The sequence below is a fragment of the Lethenteron reissneri genome, chromosome 35 (assembly GCF_015708825.2).
Source record: "Lethenteron reissneri isolate LAM-NWPU_2019-01 chromosome 35, ASM1570882v1, whole genome shotgun sequence".
NCBI classification, from domain to species: domain Eukaryota; kingdom Metazoa; phylum Chordata; class Hyperoartia; order Petromyzontiformes; family Petromyzontidae; genus Lethenteron; species Lethenteron reissneri.
The window spans coordinates 13010068-13031581 of NC_083813.1; the positions used below are offsets into that span (position 1 = coordinate 13010068).

General features: G+C 53.9%; 1 protein-coding gene across 4 annotated transcripts in view; it reads right to left on the reverse strand.

Annotated features, from left to right (window-relative positions):
• Nucleotides 1–352: 352 nt before the first annotated feature.
• The window catches only part of PIK3R4 (phosphoinositide-3-kinase regulatory subunit 4), a 30019-nt gene continuing 8857 nt past the window's right edge, over nucleotides 353–21514 (reverse strand). For all 4 annotated transcript variants that reach the window (XM_061565821.1, XM_061565820.1, XM_061565819.1 and 1 more), the window contains exons 11-24: nucleotides 20573–20746; nucleotides 18323–18468; nucleotides 17532–17732; nucleotides 13526–13742; nucleotides 11472–11674; nucleotides 8252–8531; nucleotides 7532–7697; nucleotides 6708–6866; nucleotides 6293–6510; nucleotides 5868–5999; nucleotides 4125–4225; nucleotides 3214–3302; nucleotides 2601–2721; nucleotides 353–1781 (exon numbers count right to left, since the gene is read on the reverse strand). In XM_061565821.1, the coding sequence (XP_061421805.1) occupies nucleotides 1611–1781; nucleotides 2601–2721; nucleotides 3214–3302; nucleotides 4125–4225; nucleotides 5868–5999; nucleotides 6293–6510; nucleotides 6708–6866; nucleotides 7532–7697; nucleotides 8252–8531; nucleotides 11472–11674; nucleotides 13526–13742; nucleotides 17532–17732; nucleotides 18323–18468; nucleotides 20573–20746 (2378 nt within the window). In that variant the 3' untranslated portion in view covers nucleotides 353–1610. The remainder of the gene's footprint in view (nucleotides 1782–2600; nucleotides 2722–3213; nucleotides 3303–4124; nucleotides 4226–5867; nucleotides 6000–6292; nucleotides 6511–6707; nucleotides 6867–7531; nucleotides 7698–8251; nucleotides 8532–11471; nucleotides 11675–13525; nucleotides 13743–17531; nucleotides 17733–18322; nucleotides 18469–20572; nucleotides 20747–21514) is intronic.

Below are 21514 nucleotides of genomic sequence, written 5' to 3' on the forward strand. Positions count from 1 at the left end.
TCCCTCCATCCCACGCGACTATATAATTCCTCGTCACAGCCATCTCTTGGACACACTTAAGCGGTTGTGGTGCTTACGCTACGTTGTCTCCACCTGAAGAAGGTTCGCTTGTGTTGCGCCCGAAACTTCGTGATTTAATTTAGTTTTCATTTATTTAATTACATTTTTTACCTACGTGACTTTACCGAAAAACCCAAAGAGTATGCGTGCCTTCAAGTTAACCGTAGCCGAACGAATGCTGCCCCGTCTGCTGTTTGGGACAGAAGTCATTTGAAAGGGATCTCAGTAGTATTTCCGTAACACTGATGCACCGCGTCGACAGCACAATTGGGAAGAGGCAAGAGGACGGCCGTTGTTGATCATCGCAGTTTCGCGTTTATTTACACAGCGCATTGGAGACTGAACGAGCAACGCGCGGAGTCGCGACCACCAACGGTCGCTAGCTACGGCGCGAGACGACACGCAACACTGACGGGGCAGAAACACGTAACGTCGCGCGTTTATGTGCAGCACTCAAGTGTTAAGCGCAGTTTCACAGACTGTACAGTCGGTGTACCGTGTATGAAAACAATCCATCGCCAAAATAAACATTTGTACAGTACAAAAACAAAAGAGCAAAAAACAACCAACTCATATTTACGGGACAGCCAGCCCGTGACAGCAATCATCTTCACTCATGCGTTCATAGACAGAGCTTTGATTTTCAGAATGCAAGCAGCCTGCAGATGGGAATGAGACAACGTATCCGCCTTGCTGGGCAAAATGTTTCTGTCGAGCCCTTCTACGCATGCACCGTCGTGGGGGTTATTGGACCGTACTTCACCACGCTGGTCAGTGTGAGCTGGTGCATCCGGGGAGCATAGAAGTACAAAACAACAATGGATTGGGGAAAATACTTAGAGGGAGCTCTAGACAGCCCCTCTAACTGGTGTACAGCATTCCCTCGTTCATTCACGAACTTGCTATCCGCGACTTTGGAAGTCCGCGAATGGTATCTGGAACTCTACACTACTGCTGCACGGAGAGTGATGAGATAAAGTGATGAGAGAGATGCGAGAAAGTGATGAGATCAAGTGATGATGCGCAGCATCATAATTTATGGTAAGGTCATTTATAAACTATTATTGAATACTTAAATATTTATTTTGATAAAATTTGTTTATCAAAGCCAATTTTTTTTATTTGTATGTATTCCATAGCTTATTTACGTATTCATTTAAGGTAATTCATTTAAAAGATAGGTTTTCGTAGGCTAATATAATTATCCGCAAAATTAGCGATTCACGACCATCTCCGGAACGAACCCCTTGTCGCGAATAACGAGGGAATACCGTATTCATTTACAATGCTGGGTGGGCAGAGCTGGGCGATTTAAGAAATTGGGCCAAACATTACAAGTATGTTGAACTTCTTTCGCACCGTACGTAGCCAACCGTTGAACTAAATGCACTTGGCATTTTTATGGCAGGAGCTGGACTTGGGTTAATACATTTTGATGAGCATCAAAAAAGTTTGCTCCTCCATTTCTAACGGAGAGCCACGTTGGAACCAGCGCCAGGGTGAGGTGTCCCTCGCAGGGGGGGAGGGGCGGGCCATTGCCCCCCCCACCCTCACTTCCACACCTTGACGATGCCGTCGCGCGAGGCGCTGGCGATGAAGGCCTGGCTCGTCTGGAAGGTGCAGATGTCGGTGATGATGTCGTGGTGACCCACGGGCGGCATGTCGGGTCCGCGGCGTGGCCGGTCCTCCAGCGTGGACGGTTTGGGCTTGCTCTGCATCTCCTGCAGGCGACAACGAGGTCACTGAAGGCATGTGCTGCGAGTGTGTGCTGCGCGTGTGTGCTGCGAGTGTGTGCTGCGCGTGTATGCTGCGAGTGTGTGCTGCGAGTGTGTGCTGCACGTGTGTGCTGTGTGTGTGTGCCGTGTGTGTGTGCCATGTGTGTGCTGTGTGTGTACCCCCCCCACCTACCGCCACAGCATGACAAACACGTCCTGAACCAGGCCCAGAAACCAACCAACCTACTCGCTAACCAACCTAATCGCTAATCAACCTACTAGTTAACCAACAAACCCACCCACATTCAGCTATCCCACCTACCCATTCAACCAACCACTCATCAAATGGCAGAGCCTAGTCAGGCGGTTGATTGGCCAGTTGCTGGAGAAGTGGAAGTGTGCGATACGTGTTGGCAAATCGTGACAAGTCGGGCTCACTTTCAGCTGGGTCTGTCCGGATCGGCGACCTGAATAATACTACAGCCGGCTCGCCACGTGCAGCGCAAGTCTCGTTGTGGCTGTGGCTACTATAGTCAAGTGCCACCGACTCCAGCCTACCGGTGACCCAGAAATAAATCGAGAGGGATATATTAATGCCCGATTATGAGCAACGGGGAAACACCTCGCTTGGCAGTGCTCGGCGACTTACACGCACTCGGCAGGGGGGGGAGCGACACGCGAACGACCAAGAGGTCACTGCTATCCGAATTGTGACGCACAAGGAGGAAAATTTCCACTCAAGGTATTTTTAGTTTTGTTTTTAGAAATCCCGCGGCTCTTGTTACACAGGCCAGCACACAGACGCGGGTCCACGCAGCCACCCACCTGCACCACCTCCGTGCCCTCGATGATCTTGGACTGGTAGGACACGGAGAACGGGTGCAGGCTGTCCCTGGCCGCCCCGGCGATGATGTACGATTGCTTCGGGTACGCCAGGTCCCAGTACCTGCGCAGCGCGAACAGGAGGATCCGGGTTAGCGCTGCAGGAGAAAAGGTGTCAATGTCATCGTTGTCACCATCAAGCACGGTCGATCCGCTGCTGGATGAAAGCCTCCCCAAGCCCCCACCATCTCCCACGAGACCTGCGTGGTAAACATCCACCCAACACCTGCACTCGAGCTGATTTCATCGCTCCATCTCCTCGATCGGCGTACTATCGGAAACGCGCCGTTCCTTGGCTGCCACTCCGCCACAACGTTTGCCCACCGGCCACTATCCCGTTTAGCGACGGGTCCTGCCCCCCCCCCCCCCCCCCCCTTTCTCGACAGCATGAATCATGTCCTGAACCTGCGCGCACGTTCTCCAACCCAAGTGTTCCTCTTTCTCTCCGATCCAAGCGCCGCGCGAGGCTCAACCCGGCTTAGTTTCAAACATCGGACGGGACGGGGTCAGAGTTCCGCCGCCCTCTGCAGCGAGCAGCCAAGGTGAGAGCGCCAACCTGATACGCATGTCCGAGCCGGCCGTGAGCAGGAAGGGGTTCCCGTCGGCCGGGCTGTAGTAGAGGCCGTGGACGCTGTCGCTCGAGACCTGCGCAGGGACACGAACCCACGCCAACGGTCACCGTCGGCGGTCACTGCCAAACGGTCGGTGGCACCGTCCTGCAGGGCGCACCGCGGCCCGGTCTCACGGCCAGGAGGGCGGATGGTGAAGCTCTTGCAATTTAAACCCTCTCCAAGTAAGGTTCGGAGTGTTCATGCGTTAGCTCTGCACGTCTGTCTGTCTGTAACATGGGAGCACGATAACTCTCATAACCGAGATCCAATATCAACAAAACGTTATCCATAATACAAGATCGTGTAAATAAATATTTTATTTGCACAATCTAACCCAAAAAACCTGTATAAAGATATTGGTCGCGAAAGCCTACGTGTTAAACAAAATGTTAGTATATGAAACTGTCCCTAGATACGGACTTAACCTGTTGAAAACTGGCCTTATTGATGAAAAGGTTGCCAAAAGCAAAGCAGTAAAACACCCGGCGCTAAATAAAAGAGCTTTTTCGGCCAGGGCGTTGAAGATACTTCACCACACTGGATTTATGAAGTGGGACTGCTAAACCGGTTTAGCGATAGGTAAAAATCACAGCGCGGTGTGCTACCACCGTGCACCCCCACGACGCGGCCCTTAAGCCAAATCCTCCCTCCCGGCTTCCGCTGCTGCTATTGTTTTAGCCGCCGCTCGGTGACCTGTGCCGCGTTGCTTCAGCCAGACCACCCAGGAGCCACGGCGGCCTGCGCCGGGCAGGCTCACGGGCGGCCGACTCGGCTGGGCGGTGGCGGCAGAGCTGGATGCGGCGGTGCTGCGTGCGTTCATCGCCTGGGCTGCATGCCGTCGTGCCGGCGCGCTCACCTGGGTTTCGGAGAGTGGCGGCGCCCCGCTGGCCCACAGCGTGTGCTGCCTGGCTCCCGTCTCCATGTTCCACATGGACACCTCGTTGTTGCTCTGCACGGCTGCACGTCGGTCAGACACTTGGGTGAGCAGTCGGCAGGCGCTGCCGGTAATCTTACGGTGGGTGTGCCGACGCTCTGAGCTGAGTAAATCGTGCTCCCTCCATCTCCTAGACCCTGCAAGGACTCGGGCCCTGCCCACCTCTCCTCGCTCAAGTCCACACTCGTTCTCCGCCAGCTTTCGCTTAGTGAGAGGTCACCCATTCTCCTTTGCTGCCCCCATAGACTAGAAGTCCATTCCTCCAGCCATCCATTGCCGTGAGCTCCTGTTCAAGCCCAGGGTCAAAACTTTTCTCTTCTCCTCTGGCTGTGACTGGCTGCCTCTGACTATAAAATATCCTCAATCCTGCCGAACCGCACTGTCATCTCGCCTCTCTACCCTGCCGGCTGACATCCCTCTCACTGCCTCCCTTGAAACGAAAGCCCAATTGTCACCTCCACCGGTCTCCTGCACACGGGTGCCCTCCCACTCTGCACGGCGACGTGAGATGCGATTGCGCCGGGGACGGCGAGTCAATTAGAATCGTCACCTCGTGCTCGCGTTTATAAAGTCAGCCTGGGGAGGTCATCGACAAATACTCACTGCGCTGGGCTCGCGACGGCTCGCACGGATACCAAACCGACAGATTTCTAGTGCGCAGAAAACTTGAGAGCACTGTTGCAGTGGCAGTGTAAACCCGGTAGCGCCGTGCGATGTAATCGTAAACCTTCGCCCTCAAACGAGAGTTTGAAACGTCCCCAGCAGGGATATTCAACAAGGTGTCACTAGAGGGAGCTGCGCGCCAGCCGTGTGAGCGCCGGGTATCTCACAGCAAGTGAACCTTATGGCGGTACCCCGGGGAACCATAGTACCCCGGCTCTCGCATAGTGTCCGTGATGCAGTCATTTTTAGTCTGTTGATGGACGGCGACGCGGCCATCGACTCATCTCGACGAGCTGGACACACTACGATGCACCACTACGGTGCGTACGAGCGTTCAGGGTTTCAGCGCAATCGTCCTCGCTGCGTTTCTACATCGCGGAGTAGCACTGATTTTGGATTCATTGGTACCCCAGGAGCGGAGTTAAGTACACCCCTGGAAAAAATAGTGTCCCAGAAATAAAATATTTAATTGCCTCGGCCATTTAGTATTATTTGGTACCCCGGGGTACCTCCATAAGGATCAAGTCACCCGCACGGCGATACCACGAGTCGCCACCATTCAGGGCCGCGATTCGATTCAAGAATAATTTATTTTTGTCTCTTCATCGGTTATCTCGCATGTATAATATCTTGCTTTAAATAGCCTCTTTTGTCTGCATTAACCACAAATACTTGTGGTGAACATGCAAACAAAAAAAAACATGCTCTGTTCGTATTTGATGATGCATTGTCTTTGAAACTGATTGGTCCACACCAAAGACAGCTTTCTTTAGAGCCTCGTCTCAAACAGTGTTAGACCAGAGGACACCAAAAAAGCGAACAGCACAAAGACAATGCCACTATCAGGACATTGAGAGCTCGGGGTGAGCAGCTACATCATGGGAACTCCTTTGCCGGTGTGAATGGTGCAGGTGGCGTGGTGTGGCGTGGTGTGATGTGTGTGGTGCGGGCGGTGCGGTGCGGTGCGGTGCGGTGCGGTGCAGTGCGTGATGCGGCGCAGACCTGCGAGCACCCAGGAGTGGTGGTCGGAGTGCATGGAAAGGCGGCGGATGCGAGCGTGCGTTGGGTGCGTGTGCGTCGTGATGGGAAGCTGGAAGCGCATGTCCCAGCACACCATTGTCCCGCTGCTCGTGCCTGAAACAGACAACGTGACGTGAGTGATGTGTATGTACGTTGAACTTCTTTCGCACCACACGTAGCCAACCGTGCTAATCGGAGGTGCAGGGGAAGAAGGACAACAAACGAAAAAAAAAAGCAGCTTTTTATAAATGAGTGTTCAATATAGATGCTTAAAACACACAGAGTTGCAATGGCTTTCTACTATCGGAAGGCAGAGCGTTCAAGACTCGCTAATTCTCCGACTCGTTAATTTGCCAGCTCGTGGAGGAAGCAGACGGCATAAAACCCCGGCAAGCTGAGCGACGCACCCACGGCGATCCAGCACTGGCGGATGTCGACGGCGAAGGAGGTGATGAGGCCGTAGCGTAGGTCGTGGCGCAGGCCCCACGCGGCCGCCCCCGCCGGCGCCCGCAGGTCCCAGCCCACGAGGGCGCCGCTCACCGTGGCGTACGCCAGCACCGACTGCGCGCCGGCGTGGAAGTGGTGCATGTCCACGACGCAGCCGTCCTGCAACAGCTCCAGGTTTCTGGGTTCCGAGAGGGTAATTAATCAGCATCACCATCAATTGCTTGTCATCGGCCTGATGATGAAGCGGTGGTGTGATTGTGTGACGGTGCATTGGTGAGGCGATACGGTTGTGGAGTGGTGCGGCAGAAAGACGATGTGGTGGTGTGGTGGTCGGGTGTTAGGGTGGTAGGGTAGCGCTGTGGTGCGGTGGCGCACCGGCTGTGCGTGAGCGATATCTTGCTGGCGCTGCTGCTCGTCTCGATGTTGAGCACGTGAATGGAGCCGTTGTCTGAGGCGGTGGCCAGCGACTGCGAGGCCTGGCAGAACGCCAGCGCCTTTATGTGCCCGCCCTGGCGCGCGTACGTAAACTTTGACCTGGTCGCCACCGTAAACATGGAAAATTCAGGAAATTAATTAATCGGGAAATGATCACGTGACGGCCTGGGCATCGCAAATTCTCATTTGACCTCACCGAGTGGCGAAGATCAGGTTACACTCAATAGACAACATCAGGAAATGATTTCTGGAAATGATTAATAACGACTGATAGACTCAAAAGGGAGATATACGATTTCTCGTATCAAATAGCGCACATTTGGTGAATTATATCTTGTTAACGGCGCGAGATTGTGAATTAAAATTCTGGTGAGGGATAACGACAGCCCATCCTATTTATCCAGTAACCTGCGACAAGTCGCAGATTAAGCAACGGAATCGTTGAGCATTTGTAATCCACGACTCTAATCGTGGCCGAGTGCTCCCGCCACTTTCACATGTGCCGGCCCCGACATCCTGCCTCCTGAAAGCGGGAAAACCCCCGCGAAGCCACGCCCGTGCGGCGTGGCTAGCGATGCCGATGAGGCCAGCGAGCCTCGCCCGTCACCTCCCGTCCAGCGGCACAAGCGGGAACAGGGGTGATATTTGATTAATTTCTGTATTCGCGTCACCCGATTGAGTTCGGCCGTCGAAACCCCGCGTTCGCGAAGAGCAATCTTAACTGTTAAATCCCCGGCACAACCCCCGGCTTCTAGAACACTCGCCTGGTGGTGGAGCTCTTCCCCTCCATCTTCTGGCTGTCCCACACCTTCACGGTGCCGTCGTTGGAGCAGGTGGCGAAGTACGCGTGGTCGTGCGCCACCCCAATGCGGTTGACGGCGCCCCGGTGCTCGTGCAGGTGCGCCACCAGCAGGCCTTTGGGACGCCAGCCTGGCGGGGGGGCGAACACAAGGGGCGTGCGCCGTCGATACTACATACGCACAAGGGCGCCGTCTCCCCTGCAGGTGGTCTCAGACGAGATGGCTCAACCTCTAAGGACTGGCAGCCAAAGAACCACACACCAGGGCGGACAGAGTGGTGGCATTGTGAGGCCATGAGAGATGACAACGGCTTAGGGAAGACTTCATCCAGCAGTGGATAGATCAAATATAAAGGTGGTGAAGATAAACGCGGACTAATATTCATGACGTTATATAAAGAATACGTTCTGCAATGAGAAACTAGCCGGGATGGGGTGTACAATGAGGATCTTCAGTGAGGTCGATAATGGGGTCGTTTAGAGAGAGAGTTCTCCAATTACGTCACCGACCTCGGCAAACGCCAGTGGCGAGTGAAATCTGAAACGTTGGTGGCCTCCCCCGCACCCCCTCATCCACCACCCCCTCATTCACCACCCCCATTGCCCCAGCGTGGTGAACCGTGGTCCCCCTTTGCCGCGTCGGAGGCCCTTCGTCCAGCAGTGCGACCGGTGCCAGTGCGCGTACCGGGCGGGGGCGGCCTGCTCTCCCACTCGACGCGGTCGATGAGACTCTGCAGCGCCTGGTCCTGGCTGTGCTGCTCACGCCGCTGCTTCAGCAGCTGGGCCAGCTCGGCGCGGCACGGCGCGTGCCGGGGCTGGTAGCCTCCCGCCGCGCCCTCCTGTGGCCCCGCCGCTGTTGGCTGATGATGATGCTGATGATGATGTTGCTGCTGATGATGCTGCTGCTGATGCTGCTGGGCCATAGCTGCCCTCTTCGGAGGGGAGGAGGCCACAGCCTCCCTTGCCTGGGGAAATGTGGCTCGGTTCAAATAACATGCAGCGCAAACAACAAATGGCTCTTAAAATGTTTACTTATTCATTCTATCTTTTTTTCCTCGAAGTGATTGCGCTATCCACGTCGTGCCGTGAGTAAAAAAAATCCCTTCGTATCTCTCAGAAAGCATGCAAGGGCTGCAATGCAAGGCTACGGTGGAGAACGGGTTGTCTGGCTGCGTGGGTGTAAAGCGTGCTCGGTATTTTAACGAGAAGTGCACGTCGCCCGCACTGCACACTGCAGCTCAGGCATGCGGACAGGGGCAGGCGAAGCTCTCCTAAATAGAACAAAGGTTTCCTGGAAGCACAACCACACGCCTCTGCCTTTGCCGAGGTCACGCGCCGATTACTTTGTCCTCAAATGCTTTTGTCAAACGATCAAATAATTCGAAATGCACCCGAGCAGGTCAGAATTTGGAATCGAAGGAGGGTTGAGCTTTGAGAGTGCTTAGTCGTATGTATATGTATGTATGTTGAACTTCTTTTGCACAGTACGTGACCAACCGTGTTAATCGGAGGCGAGGAGGAAGGACAAAAAAAGTTGGGCGACGAACTGTGCATGCCACAGGCAACTGCGGGGCTGTTCTATGTTGTGGGCAGTGCAGCAAAATCCAGCAAAGAAAAGTAGTCAAATAACTCCCACGATGAACACATTGTGGGAAGGCCGTCATCCAGCAGTGGGCTTGTGTACATGTACACGTGTGTACACGCGCAAACGTGCTTTCACGTTCTGCCTCCGCCGTCCCGTTCGCCTGACGAACATCTGCTTTCCACGGCGAGACGTCGCGTGGGGCTGGAACCGTTTTGGGGACTGTCAGAGGCGGTTTATTTCTGTGTTACTGCCGCCGCCCGCGTCGGCCTTGGCCGTCACAGCACGTTAGCGCCGATGAGATGGCGCGGACAAAAGCGCGCTTCTCTCTTGCGTTTCTAAAGCGGCCAGCGCCACCGTGCCTGCAACGCTTATGGCAGGCAAGCGAAGCGATCCGGGGCAGCCTCTCCGAAACAGCTACGCCCTGGATTCTATTTAAATGCTTTCCAACGCCGGTGGAGGGTGTTTACACGCTAGCTCCGTCCATCTGCTTGTAAGACGAGGTCTAGAGTTAGCCAAACATCCCAAAAGAGGATCACAGAGCTTTGACAATCGTTAGCGGCGGTTCGAGCTGCCTTCCCTCTTTGTCCGTGGTTTCCTGCGCCTCCTCCGTCATGTGACACACTGCGCAACGCGTTACAAATTCTACGGCAATTTGCGATGCAATCCGCACGAACGACGCTCTTTATTATTATACAAACCCTCGCATTCTTATTACAATAAATCTAGCAGCTATGAACCAACAAGAACAAAACTGTGGAAGAAGGTTGCAATGCTATTTGGGACTTTCCTGTCTAAAACCAGCCACAGTGGCGAAACTGGCGCCCAAACCAGCGCGGAAAGGACTCGCCCGCCCTCCCCAGAAAAGCCGCTATCTGAGCGCCGGTGTCTCATCGCGGCCTCCGGTCGAACGGCTTCCTGGTGCGGCCGGTGCGAGCGCCGCCGTTTTCGCCGCGGTGAGGCCGATGGTCCCCCTCGATTTCCGAGGAGCCAGTGCGGTGGAGGGAGAACCGGATCGAGGCGGCGCGGCGAGCATCCGTGAGCTCCGCCACGGCGGCGTTTGAAGAAATAAATAAACCGCCTCAATTGCCAGCGTTTACAACAATAAACCTTGGCCTCCGAGCACGTGTTTAAAGTTGGGCAGCTAACCACTCGACGTCAGTGCGGACGCTCGACCTTTTATGTCCTTGGAGAGTGAAACTGTTTACACATCCAACGGACTTTGTGTTATTGTTGTAGGCTGGCCCAAGTCCCCGAGCTCAGTACACGCACGTTCAAGTTACGTTGATCACAGAGGCAAAGGCAAGCCAGTGAACAAACAGCTCCTATCTTGGAGATTCGTACATGGGCTGTGTGTCCTGACAAGAGTTTGAAAATTCGGTAATGGAAAAGAAAATTAAAGAAAGTCTGGTGCACCATTACAGCACCCGAGTGACATCACTGCATTGGTGGATGCAAAACGTCACAGAGATGTCACCGCAATGGACCACGTGGCCGTAACGTCCTTTTACCCATCAACGGAGATTGAAGTCGACATAGTTCAGCCCTGGATCCACAGCCTGGGTGTAGCTACAGGATGAGATTTTTTCGTGTTTTGGGGCTACGCTTTCCTGTACACCATGGAGTGAGAAATAAAGAGATGAGGAAGAAGGCAGAAGTGCTGAGAGAAGTCGACTAACATGGCTAGGGCATAGTGTGCAAAGAGAGGAAACCATCATCGTAAATGCACCAAGGCAGGAATCGAGAGGTAGGCCTAATATTAAGCCGGTGGTTCCGAGTGGTCATCTAGGACATGGAGATGATGGCCTAGGGCAGCAATGGGGAAAGGGACAAGCAAAGCAGATCCAGGAAATAAATAAGACTGTTAACCACGGGCCGAGACCCTCTATCTTTGATGAGAGGTGAACGGGCTTTTAAAATGCCTTTGATGGATAACCACAACATTAGCCCCTTCTGTCAGGGGCCCTTGCAGGAATGGAAGTGATGGAGCGTGGCGCTAAAATCGTAAACACAGCGAAGCAAAGTTTTAAATATTCCCCTCGAGCACCAGATTAAGACGCTTGCAGCAATGGATAAATATTGTTTGCCGACCGTTACGAAGTGTAGGCCTCACGTGACCATAGGCCGTATGAAATGGAAGCCACGGACGGCGTTATGTCAGCCGCAAGCCGTACGAAATGGTGGGCCATGCGAAACGGAAGTGTCGAGCGTCGATGAAAAACGAAGCCGTGGGCCGAATGAAACGAAGTCTTGGGTCACGTCCGACCTGCGCGCCCGCTGGAAAGCACACGTGCGCGGGCACGGGAGCTCATGCCGCTCTCACCTGGAGCTGCGACATGAGGACGGGAATGGCTGGCGGGGCGGATTGGGAGCGGGTGCCAGCGCCCTGAGATGCCTCCGGGGCCCCGCCGGCGCTCCCCTGCGAGGATTTGCCGATGGCGATCCCCGGTGCCTCCAGGGCCCCGAACATGCTTCTCCACTCCTCGTTCATGGACGTGTCGGCACGCACAGCCCTCTTGGCACCGCCTGGCGTGGCACCGGCGGGAGGGGGGCCGACGAGCGCACAACGGTGCCAGGTCAGTGGGCACGGAGCCGATCGCCCTCCCCGTGATTCCAGTGGTTAGAGCGAGGGGGGATTGCCGGGAAACGCGATAATAGTTTTCCCCAAGTCCCTTCATGGTGCTCATTAGGGGGAATTCAAAAGCGTTCTGTTAGGTAGGGTGGCAAGGTGGCAGCGCGATGCTAACAATCGTGCCTTACAGCAGGAAGGACCGGGGTTCGATTGCTGAGTCGGGCACCGTTCTCTGTGGTGTTTGTGTTCTCTCCCTCTGCTCTGCGTGGGTTTCCTCCCACAGCTAAAAACACACACGCAACGTCATGGGTGTTGACTAAACACCCCAATGTAGAAGTGTGGCCTGCCTGGGTAAATAAGCTTAGCTGCATTAAATAGCACAGTAAAGCATCAACAATGTATGTTGTTATGATAATAATAATTATTTGTGTTGATAGAGCGCCCTTCACGTCAGGGCGTCTCAGAGTGCCGTACGATATCTAAACGTCCTGTTTCTTAACCTTGCACGTGGACATTTCCCAACCAAGGTCGAAAGTATTCATGCATGAGCTCAGTCTGTGTGGAACGGGGATGCGCAAAAACTCTGGATGACGCAATATGAACGAAGCTTTGGTCTAGAGTTGTCCTGCTATTTCGGGCTTAGCCGATAGAATACTGGCCGCATTGATCCAAGGATTGGCCAAAACTGGCAGGAAAAATCCAGACCTATGATGTATTATTCATCATTGAATCATTGCTGCATATGACTGTCTTTGCAATATCTATCATACTCATTATTAAATTACTAAAGTATACAAGAAAGATGTGCAGTATTCAGCAAAATAATACACCCTCAAAAATAAAAGAATACTTGAGTGGACTTGGAATACCCGGCGAATGTGGACTGCGGGGGTCACAGGGTGCGGCATTGTAATGCATGTCAGTTCACAGACGGTGCACTCGGTGCGCGGAGCCACGGAGACCACAGTGAGGACAGCCGAGCGGCGCTCCGTATATTTAATCCTGCATCAGATTCATTCTGCTCAGTCGACTGGAAGCATGGGAGGTGGGGGGGGGTCCTGGGGAGAGCTTCGCTCCACGGCTAACACCACGTGGGCCGTCGGGGTTTGCGAGCGCGTCGTGAAGATGAGAATCTGAGAGCGAGCCGCGTTCCGGTGGAGTCGTCTCCAGGAGCTACGGGGGTCAAACAGAGGGGGGCATTGTTCCACTAGAACCTGAGCCAGCACGAGAGCCCCCTTCACTCCGCACCCGGCACAACGCTTCACATTCGGCATGTCGCAATTGCTCACCCTTCCCCCATGTGAGTCAATTGTCGTTTGCTCTGATGTTTTACACAATCTCGTTTGTATTGTTTGTAAGTGTGATACTGGCCTCGTTTTGTCGAGCTGCGTTCGCTCCATTAGCCTAAGTGTAACATTATCACAGAGTGTACGATTCGTTTGCATAAAGAGTAATAAATCGATTCTCACGCGCACAATTCGGAGCACGTTCCGTGAGCGTAAGAACCTACTTTAAAGCAACGCGTCGTTACGGGCCTAAGCCGGAGCTTGTGGGACTGAGTGGACACACGACCCAGGAGAGGTTCATCCAACAAGGTAAATTTGGACCATGGCTACGGCACACCTGGCCTTCTATATTTCGCGTAACCCCGCGGGCTCTTGAACGCCCACTCTGAAGCGGACTACTACGCTTTCACGGTGTCCACGCCCGCAGCGTCAATCACGGCAGCCGGCTGGGGGCCTCGAGCCGCAAAAACCTCTGCGACGAGCAGCGAACGTGCGGCCGCTCGGCCTCAGGAGCCGTACCCTTCCGCTCGTCGGCGTCCGGGGGGCCGGCGCGGCCCAGGTCGGCATGGCGTGGAATGGGCTTGCCGCCGCCGCCGCGCGCGGTGAGGCTGATGGTCCCCCGCGGCAGCGCGTCGTCCTCGGGGCCCAGCTCCACCATGGTGGCGCGGGCCTTGTGCACCTTCACCATGTAGTCCCGCAGCGCGATCAGCTTGTCTTCGTCCGCGGAGGTCATGCCCTGCGCGAGCGTGGGGGGCCACGGTTATCACGACCCGCCCTTCCATCCCCACTATTTTCTTTATCAACGCCTTCCAAATCAAGCTGAAAGCGTGAGTGCATTATTTCTGTCCACCCGTCCTGCTGTGTGTCTGTCTGTCTTTCCGCGTACAACGGCAGGGCACAATAACGCTTGTAAAGAGGATGCAATATGAACACAACTTTAGTATACAACTGCGTAGCTAGGAGGGACAAACCCTACTGAAAGTGGCTAAATGTATCCGGGTCGCCCAAAACTTTGATATACAAGTCAGAGCACAAAAAACTATTTAAAATGATTCGCATGCATTTATTTTGATTTTGGACTTAGTTGCAGCTTTGAGAATTTAAGATATCGGTTTAACACTCGAGTAAAAATATGTATATTTTTGGTATGAGAGTGGGTGGAAAATTGCTGCCCACTGTTGTATGTGAATCAGAAATGACGTGAAGGATTCTCAAAGATCACTCTGTGATATCCACTTCTTTGGCACTGCTCTGCAATAGACCCAAAAGGATACTTCATCTCATGACACCGATAGCGCAATTGGGATAACATTTGTTATAATGTCCCGAGTGGGTGGATGTCATGTGATGAATCCTAATGCTCTTCACCTCTGCTTGCTCGTGTGCTCTGCACCTTGACCTCTTATCTTGAGGTCACCCAGTAAAATTACGTTCACTAATTTCTTCAAAACAACCTTCCCCCACAAACCTCTTTTCACGCCACAAAAAGTCAAGTCAAGTCAAAGTGTCTCCCTGACTACTGCTCACCTCCACTGCCAGTCCTGAGCCAGTGGTGTAAATTCCACATTCCTCAGACAGGGCTCTGTCTGTTCACAAAACTGAATTCTAACAGTTCAATCCTGGGTCAAATTCTCTCGCGTGTGTTCTCTCCTTCGGCTGCCACTCCGTCCGTAACCTTGTCCGTCGACCATCGTCCCTTATAACCTGTCCTGTCAAAGACCACGTGCTCTTCTTGACAGTCAGTACGGTGTCTGCGAACTTGCAACTGTTTTCTGAGCCACGTGTTCTCTGTCTCTCAATGCAATTCTAAGCATGCACCTCTCCATGCATTCCACTGACAACTATCCACATGGATTTTCTCTCCACGGAACCACCGCGTTTCCTCCACTAAACATTTATCCGCTTTTCATCACCGCTCGCCTGCTCCCTCCTACACGGACGTGAGCGAGCATTGCCGGGTCACGTCCGTGCGTCTCGCTCCGAGCAAACGGATTAAAGTCCGGAGTGGAGTCAGCCGACGGCCGAGAAGCCACACTGCCCACATAGCGGCCGCCAAGACCACCCCGAGTCTTCCCAAAACCCGGGTCCCCCCTCAAAAGCTTAAGAAAAAATAAATCCCATCTGTGCCAGGGAATGAATGGGAGAAAGGACCCGGAGACCCATTCAGCGCACGCACGCCTGTGAAGCCAATGTATACTTTGGAGCTGTATCCAAGCATTCCAGCCGCAGCTCAGACGCCGAAATAAAGCAAACAGAAGAACGTGCGCGCCCATCGAGTTCACTTGCGCAGCGGAACAGAGGCCCCGGCGCGGGCCCGACCGCTTGAAAGAGCGATCGGCATCAGCAGACAGCAAGGTTCGAGATGTCTGCCAAAATCTACGCTGAGACATTAATCGCCGAAATTGCACCCGATTTTCCTGACAGCAATGTAGCACGGTCTCTGTACGATGCAATGCGGATTTATATAGCGGCGTCTAAATGTGACCGCATCTCGAGATGCTGTCCAGAAACAATGGCATATTTATTGTACAGAGAGAGGCAGTCAGTCACAGGTCTTGAGCCTGGACTTGAACAGGGACATGGAGTTGACAGCTCTGATTGCTGGGGAAGGGGATTCAAGACTATGGAGGCAGCAGAGGAGAATGAGCAAACTTTTCTGAGTAAAGGTTGACCGGGGCTTTGACAGACACCTGTGGTTGCCAGAGACGAGAGTGCATGGACTGGAGTAGAGTGAGATGAGGGGAGTAGACCGAGATGAGAGGGGAGAGATATCAGAATGAAAGGAGAGGGAAGAGGAAAGAAGCGTGTGTTGAGGGGGGTAGCGGGAGATGAGAGAGGTAGTTAGGGGCGAGTCCGTGGACGGCCGGAGCGGACAGCGTGCGTGCAGGGTAAACCATCGTCACGTTCTGTACGCAGCGTCAGGAGTGATGCATCACACCCGCGGTGCTGGCGCGCGGAGCCGCGTGCCCGTGCGCTGCGGTGCGCGAGCGCATTCCTGTGCAGTGCGGTGGCGGCTCCCTGCCCCTCGTGGGGCCCCCGCGTGCAGCCCGCTCACCGCTAATTAGTCTCAGACAGCGTCGGCGAGCATACCTCCGCTCGCCTGCCAACGGCGATGCCCGTGGCTTATGGGAGTGTGGTGCGGGCGTGTGTGTGGGCCCTGTTTGGGGGGTAATTCGCACACTACCAGTTGTCGGTCTAAAGGGCCGTAATGAGCAGCGCGATGATAGCGAGGTTTGGCGATAAGGCAGCTGTGTTCTCACTCAACATGTTCATGCTCATGAGCGTAGAAAAGCGTTCTGTATGAGGAGCAGTGGCTTGTGCCCAAGTTTTTCATTACACCGCCACTGGACCAGCATGGTGAAGTGTTGCTAAGCAACCCCCACGAGTGACCTCACGTGGGGGGTCAATCCTCCATCCACTGGCGGATCGGCAAAGAGCTTAACTTTATTACTACGATTACTTTACTGTCCTCAGTGCAGCCTCGCTCCTACGCTCGTACGAGTTAAAACTCTGAGTGAGGGCTGCGCCGAGAGCAACGCTAACGGCACGCGGCGTGACGTGCATAGCCAGGCTGTTCCTTGGACAGCTCGGCAGCCGCGTTATCGCTTCCAGATGACTTGCGTTTTGCCGAGATGCGCTGCCCGCGTGTGCCAAGACGAGCGCCGCACGTGCCCGTGAGCGCGCACCACGGAGAGCTCTACTCGCGTTTACTCGGGGTTCACGGGCGGTGGCAGGATGAGAGAGCGCAGAGCCGGAGTGAAGCTATGCTCTAGCAAGCGGGAAACTGTTTTTTTACCAGGCGTATCATTTACAGCCCTTTCCATAATCCACTGCTGGATAACGGCTTCACCACACCGTGCGGGTCATGGGGGTCGGTGAAGGGAGTGCCCAGATCTTGAAAGTAATTCAAAGTAATTCAATAAACTCGGGTCGCCAGGCTCGTAGCAGAGCGTGCTAAGCACTTTGCTCCCGATCTCCAGGGTGTATAGTTAACAGAGAGGCTAAGAGCCGGTCCCCAACAGTCAATCATCGGTAAGGTCACCAAGGCTCGTTCTCCTTTTCTGCCCTACTGACCCGAAACTTAAATTTAACCCTAAGCTTCCACTCCAGCTACAGAATGAACACAAAGACTCCACCCACAGACGGCCCTGAAAACATGACTAATTATAGTTGCATTGGCGTGTAAGCATAACAGTCATAATAGTCATAACAATTAACATGTACACAGCAACTAAATACAGGCAAAGATATAAACGGCACACCCACAAATTACAGGTTAAAACAAACGTAACAGAATAAGCACAATAAAGAAATAAAAACCACAAGTTTGGCAGTGGGAAGTGGTGCGGGGCACCATCCCACAGGCCGTGCCAAACCCCACGGCCATACCAAACACCACGGCCCCGCGCTAACGACGAACGTATCGGAACGCAGTCGCATTCGGGAGACGACATGTCAACCCACATTGCGGACGCCGCAGCACAACACGACGCTCTAGAGACGATGATCGAACAACTCCCGACACCTGAGAGAAGAGCTTGCGCAGGAGCTGGGCGAGGGCAGGGTCGTCAGGCTTCTCCATGCTCTGCCGCAGGTTGCGGATGAGCTGCCGGTCCTCCAGGTGGTCGAAGAGGCCGAGGATGTCGCGCGACTTCAGCACGTAGTCGAAGATGGGGCGCGACAGGGGCTCCTTCAGCACGCTCAGCAGGACGATGGTCTCCTCCACCTGGGTGTTGCCGGCACACGCAGCGGCGCGCTCACATCAGCGGGGAGGCGCTCGGGCCTGCGACCCGATTTGATTACAGGCGGCGGCTCAAACCCGGACTCCAACCCAGGCCCTCAACGGTGACCCTCTGGTCCACCCGTTCACCTTAGGGCGAATTGGATTCTTCCGTCGGCTATACGTCCGACGCAAAATTCGAACCCAGGACCTCAGTGCAGTATTATTCTTCGAAGCCAAAAGTCCGCTTACTGCACGGTGCGGGCTGCTCCATGTGCACCTCTTCTCTCGTCACGTTCACTGTCGTCCTAATATCTTTCTCTAACACATCCTTCCATTCACACCGGGTCTCCCTCTGCTCCTTCTACCCTGCACTGGCATCTCATAATCGGCTTTCCACTGCTCTTCACCGCACCATGTAACTCTGGCAGGTTCATTATAAGGCCTCGCATGGCTAAGCAACTAAAGCTTCAATGCATTAATGCATCGATTCATAACTGGTTCTTTGGGTAGGCCACGTAATTCAACGTAAACGCTCAGGCGTGCCCCGTCGGAAACGTGAGCTGCGGTCGGCCGGCGACGGCTGCATCACGCACCTGGATGGTCGGCTGGCTGATGTAGGCCCGCAGAAGGTGCATGAGGTTGCAGTGGACGTCGGCCACGTTGAGCCGCTTGGCCACGGTGGAGATGAACCCGACGGCGCCGTGGCGGATCCACAGATTGGGGTGGCACAGGAAGGGAACTGCGTGCAGGGAGACGGGGCACCGACAGTGTGGCGGCAGTGGGGAGACAGGCGCACGCGGAGGCATGCGAGAGCCACACGGCCTACAACACGGGGCTACGGCGTCCGCCGGTCGCCATCATCGTCATCGCCGTTGTGATCGTTGTCAATGGTAACCTCGTTGCCAAAATCGTCATTGCCGTCATCGTTGTTGTCATCATCAAAAACAAGACTGTCGTCATCATCATCATTGTCATCAACATCATCATTAACAAAATAATCGTGATACTTCTAATCATGAAAAGCATGATCTTCACCATCATTGTAAACAAAATAATCATCATCTTCGACATCATCACTTTCACTGTCATAATTCCAATTGATAGACATGCTTCACATCAATCATTCTTCATACACCCAGGTGGGAAAAAAATATCCCCATAAATACCGGCTCCTTCATTTTATCATCACTGTCATCTCCACCACCACCGCCTTGCCATAACATTTACATAATGACAGACACGACCAACACAGCCGGGTTGCAATGCTGATTATTATTATCAAGAGAATGCGGCGGGCACGTAAACAAAACGTAAGTGATGGATATTAAACAGGCAGCTGGACAACATTCCTTGTCTTCGCCGGACACCTTAAAAGGGACAGTCCGACCCTCTAGGCAGGAGCGCCAGAACATGCATCACCCCAACGCCCCCCTCCCCCTTCTCTGTGTAGCAAGATAAAGGTGCAGCCCTGCAACTTCTTCCTCACACCACTGCTGGCAAATGGGCTTCCACTCGAGGAAGCGGAGCTCATGAGAACCCTTCGAAAAATAATTTTGACCGACTATTCCACGCTGGCCAGGCGTCTTGTAAAAGGTGCGAGTCACCCACAACTTTACTCCACTACCAGCGACCTGCAGATCCACTGCGTGCGGTGCACCCTTTCACACTGCTGGGTGCACGGAGGCGCAGGGATTCAGGAAACTTTCACCATCGCTTCACCTGCCGCGCCAGCGGCTGCAACAAATCGGAACCGGCAATCTCTGGATTGCAAGTCCAGTGCGATGCGAGGGCCGGTCCCTGATAATAAACGAGCTTCCTCCAGCTTCGTCGATAGGGGGGCCCACTCGCCACAGCTGGGGCCAGACATCTGCTTCCCATCAGCACATCTGCTGTGGATTAGCCAGCCAGTCGGACTCGGGCAGCGAGTGCCATGAGGAGGAGGTGTAGAGAGAGATGGGGGGGGCAGGGAGAAGGTCCCAAGCCAAGCGTGAGGCGTGGTTTGGAAAATGCAAGAACTTCAAAACGTTTATGGGGGGTGGTGGAGAGGGTGGCGAGACAGCTGCAAATCACTCACAATTACCGTTTCTGCGCCGGTACAAGGTTCTCGTGTGAACAGGATGTTAATCGCCAACCACGTCAGTTTGGCGGCGGCAAAACACCACGACGGTGCGTGCTGTGCACAAACGCAGAGGAAGCTTTTGAAGAGTGCCCTCCGTGTTGGGGGCGCTTGCAAGGGCGGCCGCCGTACGCTGCAGGTGTTATAGGCTGCTGTGGGGCTACGCTACGGGCAGCAGAGGGTGGTGCAATAAAGTCTATTGTTGTACTGTATTTATATGCTCCCATGTCTACGTTCACCCCTTTCACCAACCCGCATGGTGAAGTATGGTCCAACAATCTGCATGTCAAGTATGGGGTGGGGAAGCCCCCACCCAGCAGTGGGAAAGTCAGCAGTTGTCCTCAAAAAAGACTCAGCCCTGCCATACGAACATGGAATTTCGACCAATGGCTTATGTCACATGGTACAAATAAGTAGCAAGGGAGAATACAATAGAGGGGGGTGGGGGTCCACCTGTAATAGGGAAAGCGGGTGATTGAAAATTAGAAACACCTGCAGCAAACAAGGTGTCAATCACCATTAGTGTGGCCTGCTGCCAAAAATAGAACCAAAAGCGCCAGAGCTGATGTATGTTTAACTTGTTTTCGCACCTTACGTAGCCATCGGTCCTAATCAGACATGTTTAAGGCAGTAAAGGGGAGATTTAAATCAGAAATCGCTTTGATTTTGACGACAATGGCGATGACGAAGTGGGGTGGGAGGGGTGGTGCATGAGGGCGTCCTCTACCTGTGTCGCCCAGGAAGTCGTAGAGGTGGGGTTTCTGGAGGAGGCCGAGCTGGCACATGGCGGTGAGGGCGTGCAGCGCCTTGCACACCACAAACTCCTCCGTGTCACTCAGACCCTGCTGCAGCAGCGGCTTGAGAATGGATGAGCTCTGCCAGCCAACGTACGCCGCAACCCCTGACGCACGCACGCAGGCAGGCCCACCATTAGGCTGCACGATAGTGCCCTCCGCTCGCAGAGACACGCCGGCTTAAATAACACGGACGTTCCACCGCCCTGCCACGACACAGATCACCACTGTAGAAGTCAGAGGTTTGTTCTTTTCCCGTACCTCTGCACTTCCGATTGGCACAGTTGGCTTCATATGGTGCGAAATAAGTTCTACATACATACAAGTCGGAACTAAAATGTAAGTGTGCGTGAAGAGGCATGGAGGGGTTTCACAGCCTCTACAAGTCTCCCACCAAATCTCAATCTCGCTCATTACACCTTTATCGTGCTCCTCTGTAGGATGTGGAGCCATCACTTCCACAATATTCAATCAGCTGTTGAGAAGAAACTCATTAGGGTCATGACCAGGGGTTGGCAACCAAAATAGAAAGAACCATTTTTTTTATTCGGTAAAAAAAACTCAAATATGTGAAGAGCCTCGATGTATATAAAAAACGTCACGAGGCAGTCCTTAAGAGCCGCATGCGGCTCCGGAGCCACAGGTTGCCGACCCCTGGTCATGACCACGTGACATGGGGAGGGCCTTTATCCTGCAGGGGATTTGACTCGAGGGCCGTACGAGTACACAATACGTGCACACGTATCGTCTCAAAACGGCCCATTTCAGGCCTCGCCGTTTGCCGTGCGTTGCGGTTGCAGTGGCACGCACAGCTGGCGAGGCGAGCCGGGTGGGCGAGAGACTAGCCGAGGAACGCGTGCCGTGGGGTCGGTAGG